General features: G+C 41.4%; 1 protein-coding gene across 2 annotated transcripts in view; it reads left to right on the plus strand.

Moving 5' to 3' along the window:
* Positions 1-3,433, plus strand: part of LOC129495559 (NAD-dependent malic enzyme, mitochondrial) — a 48,736-nt gene extending 45,303 nt beyond the window's left edge. For both annotated transcript variants that reach the window (XM_055303201.1, XM_055303200.1), the window contains one exon: positions 2,610-3,433. In XM_055303201.1, coding sequence (XP_055159176.1) covers positions 2,610-2,777 — 168 coding nt within the window. In that variant the 3' untranslated portion in view covers positions 2,778-3,433. The remainder of the gene's footprint in view (positions 1-2,609) is intronic.
* Positions 3,434-16,978: the final 13,545 nt, after the last annotated feature.

Here is a 16,978-nt window from a genome sequence, read left to right on the forward strand (position 1 = left end):
TTGACTTGTGGAAATTTAACACTGTGGAATGCCACGTTTCAAGAGGTTTTTTTTTTTATGGAATAATCTCTTTACTCAATGGCTTGTTTCCTCACCTTTTATGAATGTTAATGCCTTCTCCCACTCCAAAAATCATATAAATATCTACCTTTGTTTTTTAATAACATAAAACCTTTTAATCCCTAAGGTTTTTTAGAGTAAGATGTGTGAGGCCGAGAAACATTGTTTTCTGAATAGTTAACCAGTTGCCCCAGCACCAATTGATTGAGAATGCTCCTTTTACTAACATAAAGTCCTCAAATCTGTCACTGAGAGTCTGTTCCTAACCATATTGGCCTAATATTAGGCACCATTAAAAATATTGTGGTATGTAGGGCACCTGGCTAGCCCAGTCAGTGGAGCATGTGACTCAACCTAAGGATTGTGAGTTGGGTATAGAGATTACTTAAAAATAAAATCTTAAAAAAATAATTATTACTGTGGAATGTATAATGTGTATTATTAGATACTATATCTTTCTCATCAATATCGTTTTCAGTATTTTCTTACCTGTTTAAACTGCATTCTTTTGGATGAATTTTTTTTACCAGTTTTTTTAATTTAAAGAAAACCCTGCATCTGTGTAGGAAACCATCAAACTTACAAAGTCAGTGAAATTGAGCCTTTGGTACTGGCTCTTCCCTCCCCATCGGTACCTCTTCCCACTCAGCACAGTCTGTTTCTTCTTTTTAAGTCTTTCAATATAATTTCGTTGTTTTCCTCTCTAAATATAGTATGTTGCTTAATGCTTATTTTCCTAGAATTTAAAATGTTTTGTTCTTTATAATAAATGAAGATTTTTTTTCTCATACTTATTTCCTTGCTAGTCATCGCATATAGGGAAGGTATTAATTTTTATGAATTTACTTGATAAGTAGCTCAACTAATTGAGCAATCTTAACTCTTAATAGTTTCTTAATGAACTGTTTTGGAATTTTGAGTTTTGAATCATTCGTGAGTGTTTCTTCATTTACTATGTATTCCTTTTTTTCTCCCATAAGAACAGTTTTAAGCAACTTAGTTGATCAGGACATCCTTGTATTTTAATACTAAATATGATACTAGCTTTTGGTTGAAATAAATATTCTTTTATCTTTTTAAGAAGTAATCTTAATCCCTAGTTTACTAAGATTTTCTTAAACACCAGGAATAAGTGTAGAATTTTATCAGCCACATTTTCTTTTTTTTTAACCACATTTTCAACTGTATATTGATTGATGATCATAAAATTTTTACCCCTTTGACTATAAATGTTATTGTTGCATTATTTTAATACTTGTAAACTAAACAAAGATTAGGAGTAAGAGATGATATGTTTAAGAAATAACAGCCAGGGGTGCCCGAGTCCTCAGTCAGTTGAACGTCTGGCTCTTAATTTTAGCTTAGGTCGTGAGATCAAGCCCTGCACTAGGCGCAGACTCAGCAGGGAGTCTGCTTGAGATGATTGCCCTCTCCTTCTGCCCCCACTTGTGCTTGCGTGCTTTCTCTCTCTCAAATAAATAATCTTAAAAAAAAAAAAAAGGAAAAGAAAAGAAAAGAAAAGAAAGAATAACAGCCAACCCAGGGGCACCTGGCTGGCTTAATCAGTGGAGTATATGACTCTTGATCTTGGGGTTGTGAATTCGAGCCCCACATTGGGTAGAAAGATGACTTTAAAATAAAATCTTTAAATAACAGCCAGTTCACTTGACCTGGAATCTAAAGTATAGGTAGGCAAATGGCATAAGACAGGATTTGAAAGTTATCTTAAGGCCACATTGTACAGATGGACAAATGTCAGGCTAAGGAGTCTGAATGAATACCTTATTGTTGCAAAACAGCTGAGGATTTTAGAGCCCAGAAGTAGGACAAATAGAGCTCAGCTTTAGAATTTATAGAATGATATTACATGTGGGACAGATTTTGGACCGTATCAGCCAGTTAAGAGATTACCAGTGTGTCCAGGTGAGAGGTCATATGAAAAAGAAGGAGATACCTGTGCTTAGGGGTTGGTACTGGAGTGTAGCCCCAGGGTCATGTCTCCCCTCCCTTCTGCAGGGTAGAGAATTTGCTCCTTCATTGGCTTAAGGCTTTCCTTTTAAGACCGAGGGTTCAGGAGACTAGGAGTGCTTTGTTTTCTGTCCCCTACCCCATCCCACAGCCAGTGAGCTTCTCCGACCTCATGCTTTGCCCCAGCTTTTTCTGTGGGTACAAATATGTTTCTTAGAATAAGCTAGAAAATAATTGAAGCACATTTTCATCACAAAATATAGTAAGGTTGAGTCCCTAGGACAAAAAGTCATTTTTAATTGCTTGTTGGATTGAAGTATTAAGGGGGAATGCCAGTAATGGGGGGAATGACTTGAAAACACGTCAAATTTATGGTGAGATTACAGATGATTTTTATTTCATCCTTCAAGCCCTTAGTAGTTTGCAAATGTTTTGAAATGAGTCAAAGTAATGTTATTTATTTTGAAAAAAGAAAAATGTCATTCTTCTAAATTCATTCTTCTGTGTTTTAACAGTACTTTCCCCCTCAGGTTAATACTCAGAGCCTGCACAGTAATCTTACCTATTTTTCTATTTTTCAGGTCACAGAGTACCTGTATGCTAACAAAATGGCTTTCCGGTACCCGGAACCTGAGGACAAGGCCAAATACATTAGAGAAAGAATATGGCGAAGTGAATACGATTCCCTGCTGCCGGATGTGTATGACTGGCCCGAGTCTGCGTTAAGCCCTCCCCTGATAACGGAATAGAAGCACGTCCACTGAAAAATACTTTCCAGACTTCAGGGAACCCCCCCCCCCTTTTTTTTCCAAACAAAAAGAGATAATGTTCTCGAATTGATGGTTTTTTTCCTGTGTACTCCCCCACTGCTTTGCTTGACTTTTTTTTTTTTTTCATGATGTATTGGCCACGTTGTTAATCCCCACCAGAATCTGCAAATAGCCGTATTGCTTTTATTCTGATTTATAGCTCAGACCACATCAAAGAGATGTTACAAATGTATTTGTAAATGTCTTCACTTGTGCTTCTGTTCATGCTTGCCAAAGTATTTGCTACTTACTATTATTAGTAATAATCTTCTCTCCCCAGCTCTTTGAGGGCTACTAAAATAGAAATTTACTTCTGTGGATATGAGTATAGAATTTTAAGCCAAATTTAAAAGTTCTTTTATTTCTGCCTCATTTTATTTTCATGCTCTGAAATTCCTTTCCAGTTGATAAATCTAAAGAAAGGTGGAAAAATCTACCCTATTACTTATTTTCTGGACCTAAATTGAGGCTTAACTACACCATGAGAGAAAAATGGGAAGTACTGCTGGCTTTAGATAAATAAAGTGGTCATTATTTTCAACAGTGTATAAAAATCATAGTGTAACTTTTTTATTTAATAAAGATATTATCTTAAATTTGTTTCAATTAATGCGATTTTATTGCCCAACTAGAAATTTAGGTTTGCTTATTATGAAAAGCACCTATTTTCATGTTCTTTATTTCTAGATGTTTCAAAGGAGGGGATATAACGCATAAATTATAACTGACATCATGTGACTTTTAACAAATTAGTCATACTTCACATCCAAATGAAGCATTTTTAACTGGAGAGGCTATACCCCCTATTCCAGTAGTGCTGCTCTTTATTATTGAGATAATTTTCAAATGTCTGTATGATATATTCTTTGAATACCGTTAGTGACAGCTCTTTCCACCAAAGATGGATTTACTTTTTTGAAGCCACCAAAATTAATTTAGAGCTAAGTGGGGATGAATAAGGTAGGTGTTCAGACCAGAAAATACCATTTTTAATCCCAGTAAAATGGGTAACAGTTGGCTAGTGAGGCCAGTTTTCTTATGTGGCTTGTGTATGGGAGAGTTCTTTTTTTTTTTTTTTAAAGATTTTATTTATTTATTCAGAGAGAGAGAGATGCAGAGACACACAGGAGGAGGGAGAAGCAGGCTCCACGCAGGGAGCCCGACGTGAGACTCGATCCTGGGTCTCCAGGATCATGCCCTGGGCTTGAAGGCAGAGCTAAACCGCCAAGCCACCCAGGCTGCCCATATGGGAGAGTTCTAAAGGAAAACCCAAAGCATTTGGAGAGTTAGTGATATTACTTTATATATGCCTACCTTAGTTGCTTTGAAGGAACAAAAACTTATATTTTAAGTGCTCATTCTAGAAGATTAAGTGCAGAAAGTTATTCATAGCTACCTGTAGGGGTGCACATTACTTGTTATTTCTCTCCATAGTCCTTGATACATTAGATGCGATACTCTGTAGGGAAAAGGCATCATTTTTGTGTTTGTCCCTCTATGTGTAGGTAGAGACTGATTCATACTAATTTTAAATGTAATTCAACATTTTACGAATGCTTGAAATGGCACTGCCATTTGGAATATTTTAAGATGCAGTTGATTAATCCATTTAACAGATGAATCAAGTCAGAAGTCTGTTATATAAATCTTTATGAGATAATCAGGTCACTATTTCTTTTAATTAAAAATGAAAAGTTTGTGTTTTCAGTTACCTTTGTCAAAACAAAATCATTCTCAAAAATACTCTCTTGATTTTAGTTTAACATTACAAGTATAATAATTACAAATCCTGTTTTGCTTAGTGCTTATTGAAGGTAGGACCATATGCTGAATTCAAGTAATTTTACTAAGAGGATTGCTTAGTAAATATGTCTAGTACAGTCTTTATGGAAATTCTATTTTGAGGAAAATAGGCCAACTGGCATATAGCCTACATATTTAAGTACGACAGAAATGATAGATATAAAACCAGTAATATAATGGTTGGTAAATAGCACATGAGAATAGGTGGCCTTTAATAAATATACATTATATATATTCCAATATATGTTTATTGTCTATCACATATGTGTAAATATATCTTATTTCTCCAGATCAATTTGTATTCACTAAAAGCCACCTATTCTCATGTGTTATTTACTAACCAGTGTTTTACCAACTAAGTAACAATTACTGGATGTAAGGTGAAGAAAAAAACGTAAGATACAGGCAGGAGCTGCCAGCACCAGCTAGCACCAGGGGCCTGGTGGCACTATGCCGTCAGACGGGAAGGAACAAGCATTCAGAGCTCTGGAAACTTACCAAGCAATAAGGTAATTATTTTTAAAAACAGCATGGAGAGCCATTTTCAATCTTTTGAGTAGAGAAGACTTTATGTAAGGTTAGTCTTAGAAATGACCTAGGAGAGCAAAGTGAGCACTCGTGTTCTGATCTGGCACCAGTAGCCATGGGGTGAAAGAGCCTGGGTAAGTAGTAGGGGGAAGGTTTACTGACTGTGATGGCAAACGTGTTAAAGATTTTGGTTAAAATCATTTTTTTTTTAAGATTTTATTTATTCACGAGAGACAGAGAGGCAGAGACCCAGGCAGAGGGAGAAGCAGGCTCCATGCAGGGAGCCCGACGTGGGACTCGATCCTGGGCCTCCAGGATCACGCCCTGGGCTGAAGGCGGCACTAAACTGCTGAGCCACCCAGGGATCCCCTGCCCTGTTAGAATCATTTTAAAGGATGGTTTCTTAACCAGGAAGATGCTTCAGAGTCACCCTGAAGCCTCTTTAAACTACATATACCTCCTCCTCCTGCCAGGCCGCCTGGACCTCCGGGGCGGAGCCGTGGCAGGAGTGGTCCCGCAAGGCCCCGGGGGATCTTAGGCACACCTGCCGCGCCTCGCGGTCGCTGCCTCCAGGGGACACGCGAGTCCTCTGCGGAGCTCACAGGCTCCTCCTGGCGAGGCAGTGGGTCTGGGGTGGGCTCGATTGTTCTGACCCGGGGCGCCCAGGCCGCCGCTCCAGAGAAGGCCCGGGTGCACGCTCCAGAGCACGAGTGTGGCGAGCAGGCTGCTCCGTGCTCATCCGGCGCATACCCCATATGAAGCGATACCTGAGATTGTGTTCTCGCATGGAATTGGCTCCGCCTATTTTTGTTATGTATAGTTTTTATGGAGTGTCGATAAGGACAAAAACACGGAACTTTTAAACAGATTTCTCTGAAAATACATAACTAGAATACTGTTCAGTTCTCTGTGCACTTATTAAGTAAAACCTAGCAACCAGTTTTCATTTTTGAAAAGATTAGCCATCAAGTGGCTAATTGTTTCTTCTCTATTGGTTGTCTTTTAATATGACTCACCCTATCCTTTTTTTTTTTTTTCTTTCTCTAAATTACCAGCTTCTGGAGAAATAAGATCCTACATTCTGCTTTGCAAAGGAGTTGCTAATGAATTAAGATCAAAGCATAATTATTAAGGGTGTGGAACGTTATTTACTGCTTTCAGATAACTGAGAAAGCCCAAAGGGGTGGTAGGCGAGTGGGAAAGCCTGGCCTTCATCCAAGTGTTCTGTAGCTTTTTCCCCCAAGCCCACTCAGTATTCCTAAAAGAGGCTTCATACTCTTGAACAGTCCCAGGGTTCTGTTGGATTCACCAAAACCGAATCCGCTCTGCTGAGCATAAATAACACTTAAGAACATCCATGTAAATCTTAAAGCTCTCTACTGGGATTCCACTTAAAGGGACTCTCATAAACAATATAATAGCACCAATATCATATTTCCATTCAAAATAAGACCGCACGTTTTCAGGTGCAGGCACATTGCTGACTTTATAGAAAACAGATTCGTTATCTAGTTTGATTCTCAATTGATGTGTGATTTGCACTTGTATATGCATCTAAATGTTAAAATGAAATAAATCCTCTACAGCAAAGCTATAAATAACATTTAAAATTTAAAATATTCAAGATAATGTGTAGACAGTTTGCCCCTCATCTGAAATGAGGATGTTTTAATGTTAGCAGACAGAAAGCTCAAGGCTTTGTTTCAAATTTTAATAAATTAAACTGGGCCTAATTAGGACATGATTCTTACTTATTGCATGATTATTGCCAGGAGTTTCTCAGGTGAATTAGTGATTAGATTTTAAATAATTATTTTCCTTTCTTAGATAAGGAAAATTGTGTCTCTCAAAGAGAAAAGTAACATGATATGATATGTGATATGGAAATACGTTCATACTTTGTTCACATAAAATATACAAATTAAGTCAGATGACTTTTAGATGATTTGTATATTTATGTAACAGGTTTTTACCAATAAACACTTTTTTGTATGGCTATTTAATCTTGCTTTTTCCAGATAAAAACTTATTTGCCACTTCTCTCTTTGGGAAGTTATCCCTACATTCAGAACACTTTTTAAAATTTTATGACAAAGGGAAAATTTGTGGGTATTTCTTCCCCAGTTTTCAGTATGTCCTTTTATGTCCTAGAAAAATTATATTCCCTTTCCTAATTTTAAGTGTATATTCTAGTAAATCACTGATTCCTACAGAGTCCTGAATCATCACTATCATACTAGGTATGTACAGTTGACAAATAATGCTAAAGGACATATTATGGACAGCACCAGGCCTTGTTGTAAGCATCTAATATGCATGAGCATACTTAATTCTCAGATGCCCTCCTGTCGCTGCACCTCTTTTACGGAGAAGGACACATGCACAGAGAGGTTAAACGCCTTGCCCAGGATCTCCGCGGGTAAGTAGCAGAGCCAGGGCCCTTAACCTCAACCCCTCTCAAGGAAGAAGCGCCTCTGTGACGGGTGATTTTATCTGGATCTTAAATAAAGAATTATCATGTCAGATGAAGTCTTCACCTACTCATAAGGTTAAGCTGAGGTGCTTTTTTTTTTTTTCTGAGGTGCTTTTTAATGTGTTTTAGCAGTTTATTTGATTTCTACTTGCCATTTAAGCTCAAATACAATATAAACTATTTTATTCGTTAGTCTTCAGCATTTTAGTTATGGATGCAAACATAAAAGATTTGGCTTTGAATTTGATAAATTACACCAAAGATTCTCAATAGCCAGTCACTAACATCTTTAGACTGGGTAATCCTTCCAGAACCACCAACTGCTATCACTTCTGTGCAAACCAGTTTCGATAATGCTTATATACTTTGTGACTCTGCCATTGTCGTTGTGAATTGTTAGATGGATTTCCTTATCTTGATACAGTGATATTTTGATACAATGATAGCTACTGTATTATATGCATACATAACTTCTTCCATTAAAGTAAGAATAGTTGGGGTGCCTGGCTGGCTTGCTGATGCAACTCTTGATGTTGGGTTGTGAGTTCAAGTCCCAAGTTGGATGTGGAACTTATTAAAAAAAAAAGTGAGAATAGCTAAAAAGTAGAAATATAAAATATATGTGCAGAATAAAGAATTTCTGAGACCTATTTTGGCTATTTGACAAAATGGCATTTCTGCTTAATTTTTTATTATACTTTGCCTATTGACCTTTAAAATCAACTGAAATTGAGACCATATTTTTGCAATTCATATTGTGTTCCCTTTGACAACGTCCTAAGCATTAACTTTGAGGAAACACACATTGCAAAAGTCACTGCTTAGCCTTTCTCACTTGTGCATTTAAGATAAAAGGGCATAAACAGACTTGTGGTTATTGTTTATGGGAACACCCACCTAAGGGGAATGTCTTGTGTAATTTCTGGTACCAGATCAGCTTATCACAGATGGCTCTGGAATCCACCTACACGCTCCATAATGATGTGATTGGCTTTTTCTCTTTTGTGATATATAAATTGTCACGAGATGTGGGTATTTTTCATGCATAAATAATTTGTTATGACCTTGTTTTTTAGAGGCTGCTATAGGGAGGGCACTTCTAAAACTGGGTATTATCTTGATCCTTGACGCCCCCTCCCGCCCCCCAACACCTGTCCGGTGGGAGTGCTCTGTGGTTAGATGGGGACTCACGAGTGGGGCATTACTCATGCTCATCATCTCTTCCTTTCCTTTTGCTCAGCTTCCTACTTGATTTCTGTTCTCATTTAGTTTAATCACAGAAGTAAGAAGGACCAATTCCTCACCGCTTCTCCCCTGCCAGACCCATTCCAAGGAGCCTCAGCAAAGCCTGCTTGTGGGTTTTGTAGTAGAGGGAGGAGAGTGGTCTAAAAGCTAATCCTCCTGGATGCCTGCTGCCAGCCAGGTGCCTCTCCGAGGATCTGCTGGCTACTTACTGGTCTCACATTCACAGCAGCATTTTTTTTTTTTTTTTAAGATTTATTTATTTATTTATTTATGATAGACATAGAGAGAGAGGCAGAGACACAGGAGGAGGGAGAAGCAGGCTCCATGCAGAGAGGCCGACGCGGGACTCCATCCCGGGACTCCAGGTTCGCGCCCCGGGCCAAAGGCAGGCGCCAAACCGCTGAGCCCCCCAGGAATCCCTCACAGCAGCCTTCTGAGTGGTAGGTTCTAGTATTTCCCGCTTTGCAGAACCCGCGGTGCAGGGCCTGCAGGACCTCGAAGTCCCGGAGCTCCCCCGGCCAGCAGAGTCGGGGCTCTGGGGCTCGCGCAGCTCACATCGGGGGCTGCTCAGAGCGCTCCCTCCACCCTCCACCCACCCCGAGCGCGGCCGCTCGGAGGCAGCCTTGGTGCTCCTGCCCTTGTGGGCACCTGGGGTTTGACGCCTGCTCCGGGTCACATCCGGGCACCCCGCACCCCTGCTTTCACTCGCGGCCTTACCTGCTTCACGGAAAAGGGGTCACAGGAGGGGCATCTTGAGAGAGGGAGAGGCACACTCGCTCCGCCTGATCCCCTCCAGTTCCACCCGCGTCCAGGCAGTGGGGGCACCGTCCTTCCTGATGGTGAGGAGCGTCCCGTTGACCCTGGAGACCGTCCTCTCCATCCTTCAACCAACAGGGGCGGGGGACGGGAGGTGGGCGGGGCACCGGGACACTGGGCGGGATGGGCGGGGGGTGGGGGGCATGCTCTATGTCGGCAAATCCAACTCCGATAAGAAAATTTACAAAAAAACAAAAAAACAAAAAACGGGATCGCTGGTTTGGCGCCTGCCTTTGGCCCAGGGCGTGATCCTGAAGACCCGGGATCGAATCCCACGTCGGGCTCCCGGTGCTTGGAGCCTGCTCCTCCCTCTGCCTGTGTCTGCCTCTCTCTCTCTCTGTGTGTGACTATCATAAATAAATAAAAATTTAAAAAAAGATAACATTATAAAAAAAAACAAAAAACCAAACAGGAAGGGAGAGGCAGCAGCTTGGCAAGCGCTCACGCTGCTGGGTCCCCAGCTCGGCCCTGCATCCTCGGGGATGGAAGGCACCTGTCAGAGCACCCGCAGCCCTGGGGCTCAGGGCTCCCCCAGCCTTCTCCCCCAGGGCCTCCCCCATGGGCCGGGCCTCCAGTCAAGGCCTCCAAGTCAAGGCCACGGAGCTGCCCAAACTCGGCCTCCCCCAGCAGGTCCCGAGGGCTAGGTCTCCTGGATCCCCGGCTCCCTAGACCCGGCCACAGTCGGGCTCACCACCTGCTGTCCCCGCCGTGGCCTCGCCACCTCCAGCCTGGTCCCAGCAGAGCGGCCAGGGCGGCCCTTTCAGACCTAAGATGCGGCCACTTCCTGCCCTGGTAAAAGCTGGAATGGCTGAACCAGTCTTCGGGTGCCCCGGCGGCCCCCCCCTCCGTGACCCCCCCGCCCCCCCTCCTCGGCCTCCTACCCCCTGTCTTGGGCCCGAGTGGAGCCCCCCAGGGCCATTCCCAGCATCGGCCTTCGGGCCTGCGGCTCTGCCCCCAGGTCACCTGGATGGGGGCCCCTTTAAAGCCTACAACCTCAGCTCCCCGCGCTCTCCTGTCTCCTCCACTGACCTTACCACCTGCCCACCACGTACAGGGCGCAGACTGGACCTCCATCCTCCGGAAGCCACAGCTGGGGGCAGGACCCTGCATCTCCCTGCTGGTGGCCGCCTCGACCCGAGCCACGCACCCAGCGGAGGTTCGCCAACGGCTGCACCCTAAGGAGATGCACGCGAGACCTGGGCCACCCGGCCACCACCAGTTCACATTTTCTATCAGTTCTGCAGGCTCCCTGATCTCCTTTCAATCTGCAACGTGAATTAGCTAAAACTGACTTCTATGCTTATGATCAAGAATTCCGATTGACATCGAATTAAGATATCAGCTGCTCTAAGTATGTAAATAGCAGCCTGTCCAGTCAATACTCTGAGCAAACTAAGGGCTGGGTCATGTTTTTTGTTTATTTCCTACAGTCACAAAATCTCTTTTTCACCCAGTTCAGTGCTCTAGCACTATATAGATTTAAGCAGCGATTTATTTCAAATAATCGAATGATCAACAAAAGTTTTTGAATATAGTTTTTTTTTTTCGGAAATTGAATATAGTTTGAATGAGAAAAATAAAGTAATGGAATCTGCCATGTTATCACTCTGTTGGCTCTGAAACTTACCCACTGCTTTTACTAATTTGTGATTATAACGATTGTCCTTTCCCCTTAATTCCAGGTTATTTATAATTGCAGATGTAACGACAGGTGGGTTCGTTTACTGATTTGAGAAGACCGCTGTTCTATTACATCTAGGTTGCCTCCAAGCAGAGAATGGGAGAGAAAAGAGAAGCCAGCTTTCTCCTGCCGGCATAAGTTAGATTATTAGATGTGCTAGGTGTCACTATGGAATGACTCACATTTGAATAACACTTTACAAGGCATTTCAACAAACACCATTTTGTCTTTATAACAAAAGTTTGTGGCAAGAAGAGCAATGATTATCCTCATTTCACCAGGGGAAAACAGAAGAAAGTTAAATAACTCGACCAAGGTCACCCAAATACAAAGGGGCAAAATTAAGACTCAAACTACCTTTTGACTCAAAAGTTAATATTGTTAAGCAACGTAAAGAGACAAATGACAAACTTAAAACATATTTGCATCTTACATCATAAAGAATTATTATCCCTGATATATGGAAAGCATCTAAAGATTCATAAGAAAAAGACCATTACCATAAAAAACTGGGCAAAGCGTATGCACAAAAAGTTTACAGAAAAAAAAAGGCAAATGACCTTTAAACTTTTTTTATGACCTTTAAACTTATGAGCAGATACTCACATAGCTCATTTATGAAAGATAACTGCAAGTTTAAACTCCACTAAGATGGGGCCCCTGGATATCTCAGTACGTTAAGCATCTGCCTTTGGCTCAGGCCATGATCCCAGGGTGCTGGGATCAAACCCTGAGTAAGGTTCCCAGCTCAGCGACGAGTCTGCTTGTCCCTTTCCCTCTGCCCCCTGCCCCCCACTCATTCTCAAATAAATAAAATCTTTAAAAATAATAAATTCCACTAAGATGTTAGATTGGCAAAAATCCCAAAGTTTGCAAACATTGTGGTGGTGAGTTCTGAGGAAAAAAGATATTATAAGTTGCTAATGAAAAGCAGAATGACCCAACCCCCAGAGCAGTCTTTTTAGCTTTCTCTAGCAAAATTATACATATTTATTGGTTGAGTCATCAATCCTATTGTAGGAATCTGTGCCAAAGATATACTCACAAAAATTTTTTTTAAAAATGACTTCTGCAGAGGCTATTTGTTACAACACCATCAGAGCAAAAGACGTAAACAAGCCAAAGGACTGAGTGAATAAACTATGGTGTGATCAGCATCAGACAGCTGAAGAGGAAGGAGGAAGCACGCACGTGGACAGACGGCCTGTAACCACGGAGACGTGCTGCTTCACAGGATCCTGTGGGTCTTGTCCTTCCTTTTACTAACGTGGGCTACTCCAGTGATGGATCTGCAGGTGTGAAATCACCCCGTTGCCCTCATTACTTCCGCTGAGAAGTCAGCCGTTAATCCTGCTCAGATTCCCTTATAATTATTTTCCTCTTCGGTTCAAGTTTTTCTCCTTGTCTTTGCTTTCAGCATTTTTACTACAATGTGTCCGTGGGTTTCCTGTGATCATCCTGCTTGGAGTTTGTTGAGCCTCCCGGGTGTGAAGGTTATTGCTTTTTCATTAAGTCCGGGAAGCTTTTAGCTATTCTCTTTGAATGTTTTTTCGGCTTCTTTTAAAGACCGTGGTTCTTCTGTTACTCCTATTATATGCATGTTGCTGTGCTTAATGGTGGCACACATTTCTCTGAGATTCTACTCATTTTTCTTAATTTTTTTGTCTCACATCTTTGGATTGCATAATTTTTGTCATATAACTTCCAAGTTGCTAATTCTTTCTTTTCTGTAAATTCAAATTTACTGTTGAACCCCTCTACTGAATTTTTCATTTCAGTTGTACTTTCGACTCCAGAATTTCCACTTGGGTTCTTTTTTTATTATCCTATCTCTATTCATATTTTAAATTTAATGTGACATTGTCATCATATCTTCCTTTGCTTCTTTAATCATGATTTCTTTTGGTTCTTTGACCATATATAAATGGCTACTCAAAAAGCTTTGTCTCACAACCCCAACATCTTAGTTTACTCTCACAAGCAGTTTCTGTTGCCTCCTCTTTTTTTTTCTATTTTAGAGATCACAGTTTCCTATTTCTTTATATTTCTTAACTTTTCTTGTTGGAAACTGTACATTTTAGATTATATATCATAGCAACTCAAGGTACTGCCCACCCACCACCTCTGAAACTTGTTATTGTCATTTGCTCTTTCATTTGTTTAGTGACTGCTGGATTATCGGACTCTATCCCCCCAACCCCATCTACTTACCGAGGTCACCCTCCGATATTTCCCCTTAGGAAATACAGTCCCGGCACAGCTCTTTTTGTCTCTTTCCCTAATTATACTGCTCTACTAAGCTCCTCTGATTACCAGCTGATTGCTCTATTATTTTCAACAATGTCCAGGGCATAAATTGCTCCACAGAATAAAGCAATCAAATTTGAGTTCCTGTGTAGGGAAGGTTTCTCAGGTCCTTGTTTGAATTTTTCTTCACCTCTGGTAAGCTCCTTCCATTTGCCTTGTGCCCATCGCCCCTTCTTAGGAAAACAATATGCTGACAGTTTAGCCTATAGATGTCCAACGATCCTACCAATCTCCTCCCAATTCCCTTTCACCATCATCTATCTCCATTCATTTTGGAGCGTCTTTAAGCTTGAGGTCTCCACAGTCTATTGCAAGTGAACCCAACATGTTGGAAGAGATTAAAAGGTCCAGTTTAGATTTGCTTCTCCCTCTGGGCGAAATCTCTGAGCCACGGCCGTGGAGCTGGAGACTGTGGCATGCTACTCATTTAGTGACACCACAAATTTAGGAGCTGGGCACTTGAGTGGGGCAGAGACCTCAGGTCTTCCTGGCTGGTCTTCCCTACATGGAACCACCACTTTATGAGCCAGGGTGAGAGCAACCAGGGACCTAGTATTCTCGCTAGGCCAAACCTAAACTAAAGCCTCCATCTTGCCTCTTAGCAACGGTTGGCTCGAATTCAGCCTCACCAACTCGTAGCTGGGGGCAGCATGAGGACTACTGATGTGTTAGCCCTTCCTAGAAGACAGCTCTCTGACTCTGAGCTAGGAAGAGAGGGAGACCTGTGTTATCGGCTGTACCAGTCTACAGTTCAATCTCGCAGATCTGAGAGGTAAAGGGAGGAAGCAGGTCTGGGTTCAAACTCTATAAACTCTCACTGTTCCTCCTGAATTTTGGTAGTTTTTGAATAAGTGTTTCTCCATTTACTAAATTTCCTTAGGACCAGACCATTCCCAGAGACTTTAAATGATTGTTTTTATTATTTTAACCAGTTTCTCTGGGGTTTGGGCCCATAGAACACTTCATGCTGTCATACTGCAAGTCTCTCTAAAACTAATTTTAATAAAGTGCCACTTATGCAGGGAAGGAAGTAATTCTTTTCTGAATATAATTTTGACTTTGGAACCCATGTAAACAATTTGCATAATTTAAAACGCACTTTAAAAAGCAATACCTAAAAATGGAAAATAAATAGAAGAATCTAACTGTTTATCAGGTTGGTGGCAAAGCAACATGGAAAAAAAAATTCTTAAGTAACCTAAAAATAGTTTTTTGACTGTACATACCCAGTGTGATATATCCAATGGTTTGCTGGAGTCACTTTACTGGAGCTAAATCAAACTATGTTATTATCATTAGGAACCAAGATTTAGTGTATAAGTGACATCAGCATAAAATTAAAGAAATTAAGTAAAAACTGTATAATCTTACTTTAGAATTGAAAAAATCAGTATGAGTTCACAATTTCAGTTAAAATATATATGTTTATTTGCTTTGTCCACTAAAAAGACTTAGAACAAGCTTCTACATCTAATTCCCATGTGATAAGAAACGCAAGGGATAGAAAAACATGTTAAATGATACCATGGAGATGCAATCAGTCCAGTCCAGAATTTGGGAAATTCTGGAGGCCAAGTGACCCAATTTCTTCCACCAATAAGTGACAAGAGAAAACGAGAGGGAAAAGAAACCATTAAAGTTTAAAAGAGGGGCACCTGGGAGATTCAGTTGGTTGAGCATCTGACTGCTGGTTTCAGATCAGGTCATGATCTCAGGGTCCTGAGATGGAGCCACCGTTGGGCTCCGCACTCAGTGCGTAGTCTTCTTGAGACTCGTTTCTCCTCCCCCCGCCTCACTCTCTCTTTCTCTAACATAAGTAAATAAATAAATAAACAAAAACTTTTTAAAAAAGCTTAAAAGAAACTTTAGAAACTTATACCAAATGCAATGTAAACCTTTCCTGAATACTGATTGAAACAAACCACCTACACATGAGACTCTTTGGGAATAATTAGGCAAATCTGAACATTGAACAGTTATTAGGTGATATTCGTAAGTAATTGGATGTCTTGACAAATCATCAGGTGAGACGGTAACACTGTAGTTAAGCTTTTTAAAAGAGGGATCACTGGGTGGCGCAGCGGTTTGGCGCCTGCCTTTGGCCCAGGGCGCGATCCTGGAGACCCGGGATTGAATCCCACGTCGGGCTCCCGGTGCATGGAACCTGCTTCTCTCTCTGCCTCTCTTTCTCTCTCTCTCTCTCTCTCTCTCTCTCTCTCTCTCCCTCGCTGTGTGAATATCATAAATAAATTAAAAAAAAACGAATTCTTTTAAAAAAAAAGCTTTTTAAAAGAGGTTTTTAATGATTTTATTGTATTTTTAAATTTTCTGACTTGAACAATTGAGCCTCAAAGTTATGAGATGATCAGGAAAATTTAAACAATGAATGAACATTGGATAATGTGGAATTATTGTCTTTTTTATGATGTTATTATGGTTGTATTCTAAACACAGAATTCTAAGTATTCTAAAAAATATTTATTTTGGGGCACCTGGGTGGCTCAGTCAGTTAAGAATCTGACTTCAGCTCAGGTCATGATCTCAGGGTCCCAGATGGAGCCCCAGGCTGACTCCTTGCTCAACAGGGTGTCTTATCCTGTACCTTCTCCCTCTGTTCCTCCCCCCATTCCTGCTCTGTCTCCCTCTCAAATAAATAAATAAAATCTTTAAAACAAAAACCTGTGGCTTCTGGGTGGCTCAGCTGGTTAAGGGGCTACCTTGGGCTCAGGTCGGGATCCTGGGTCCTGGGGGCCCCATGTCTGGCTCCCTGCTCAGCGGGGAGGCTGCTTCCCCTCTCCCTCTGCTGCTCCCCCTGCTTGTGCGCTCTCTCTCTCTCTCTGTCAAATAAATAAAATCTTAAGAAGAAAACACAAAAACCTATCTTGGGATACCCGGGTGGCTCAGTAGGTCATGCAATGACTATTAATCTCAGGGCCTAAGTTCAAGCCCCACACTGGGCTCTACGGTGGGCACGGAGCCTCCTTAAATACAAATAAACAGGGATCCCTGGGTGGCGCAGCGGTTTGGCGCCTGCCTTTGGCCCAGGGCGCGATCCTGGAGACCCGGGATCGAATCCCACGTCGGGCTCCCGGTGCATGGAGCCTGCTTCTCCCTCTGCCTGTGTCTCTGCCTCTCTCTCTCTGTATGACTATCATAAATAATAAAAAAAATTTTAAAAAAAATACAAATAAACAAAAATATGTATCTACTGTATTTATATACTCGACTGCCCACCGTCATCATACGGTGATGAGCCCTCCCCGGGTAAAGGGTCGTTAAACGCTCGTA

The sequence above is a fragment of the Nyctereutes procyonoides genome, unplaced genomic scaffold, assembly GCF_905146905.1.
Source record: "Nyctereutes procyonoides isolate TBG_1078 unplaced genomic scaffold, NYPRO_anot_genome, whole genome shotgun sequence".
Lineage (NCBI taxonomy): Eukaryota > Metazoa > Chordata > Mammalia > Carnivora > Canidae > Nyctereutes > Nyctereutes procyonoides.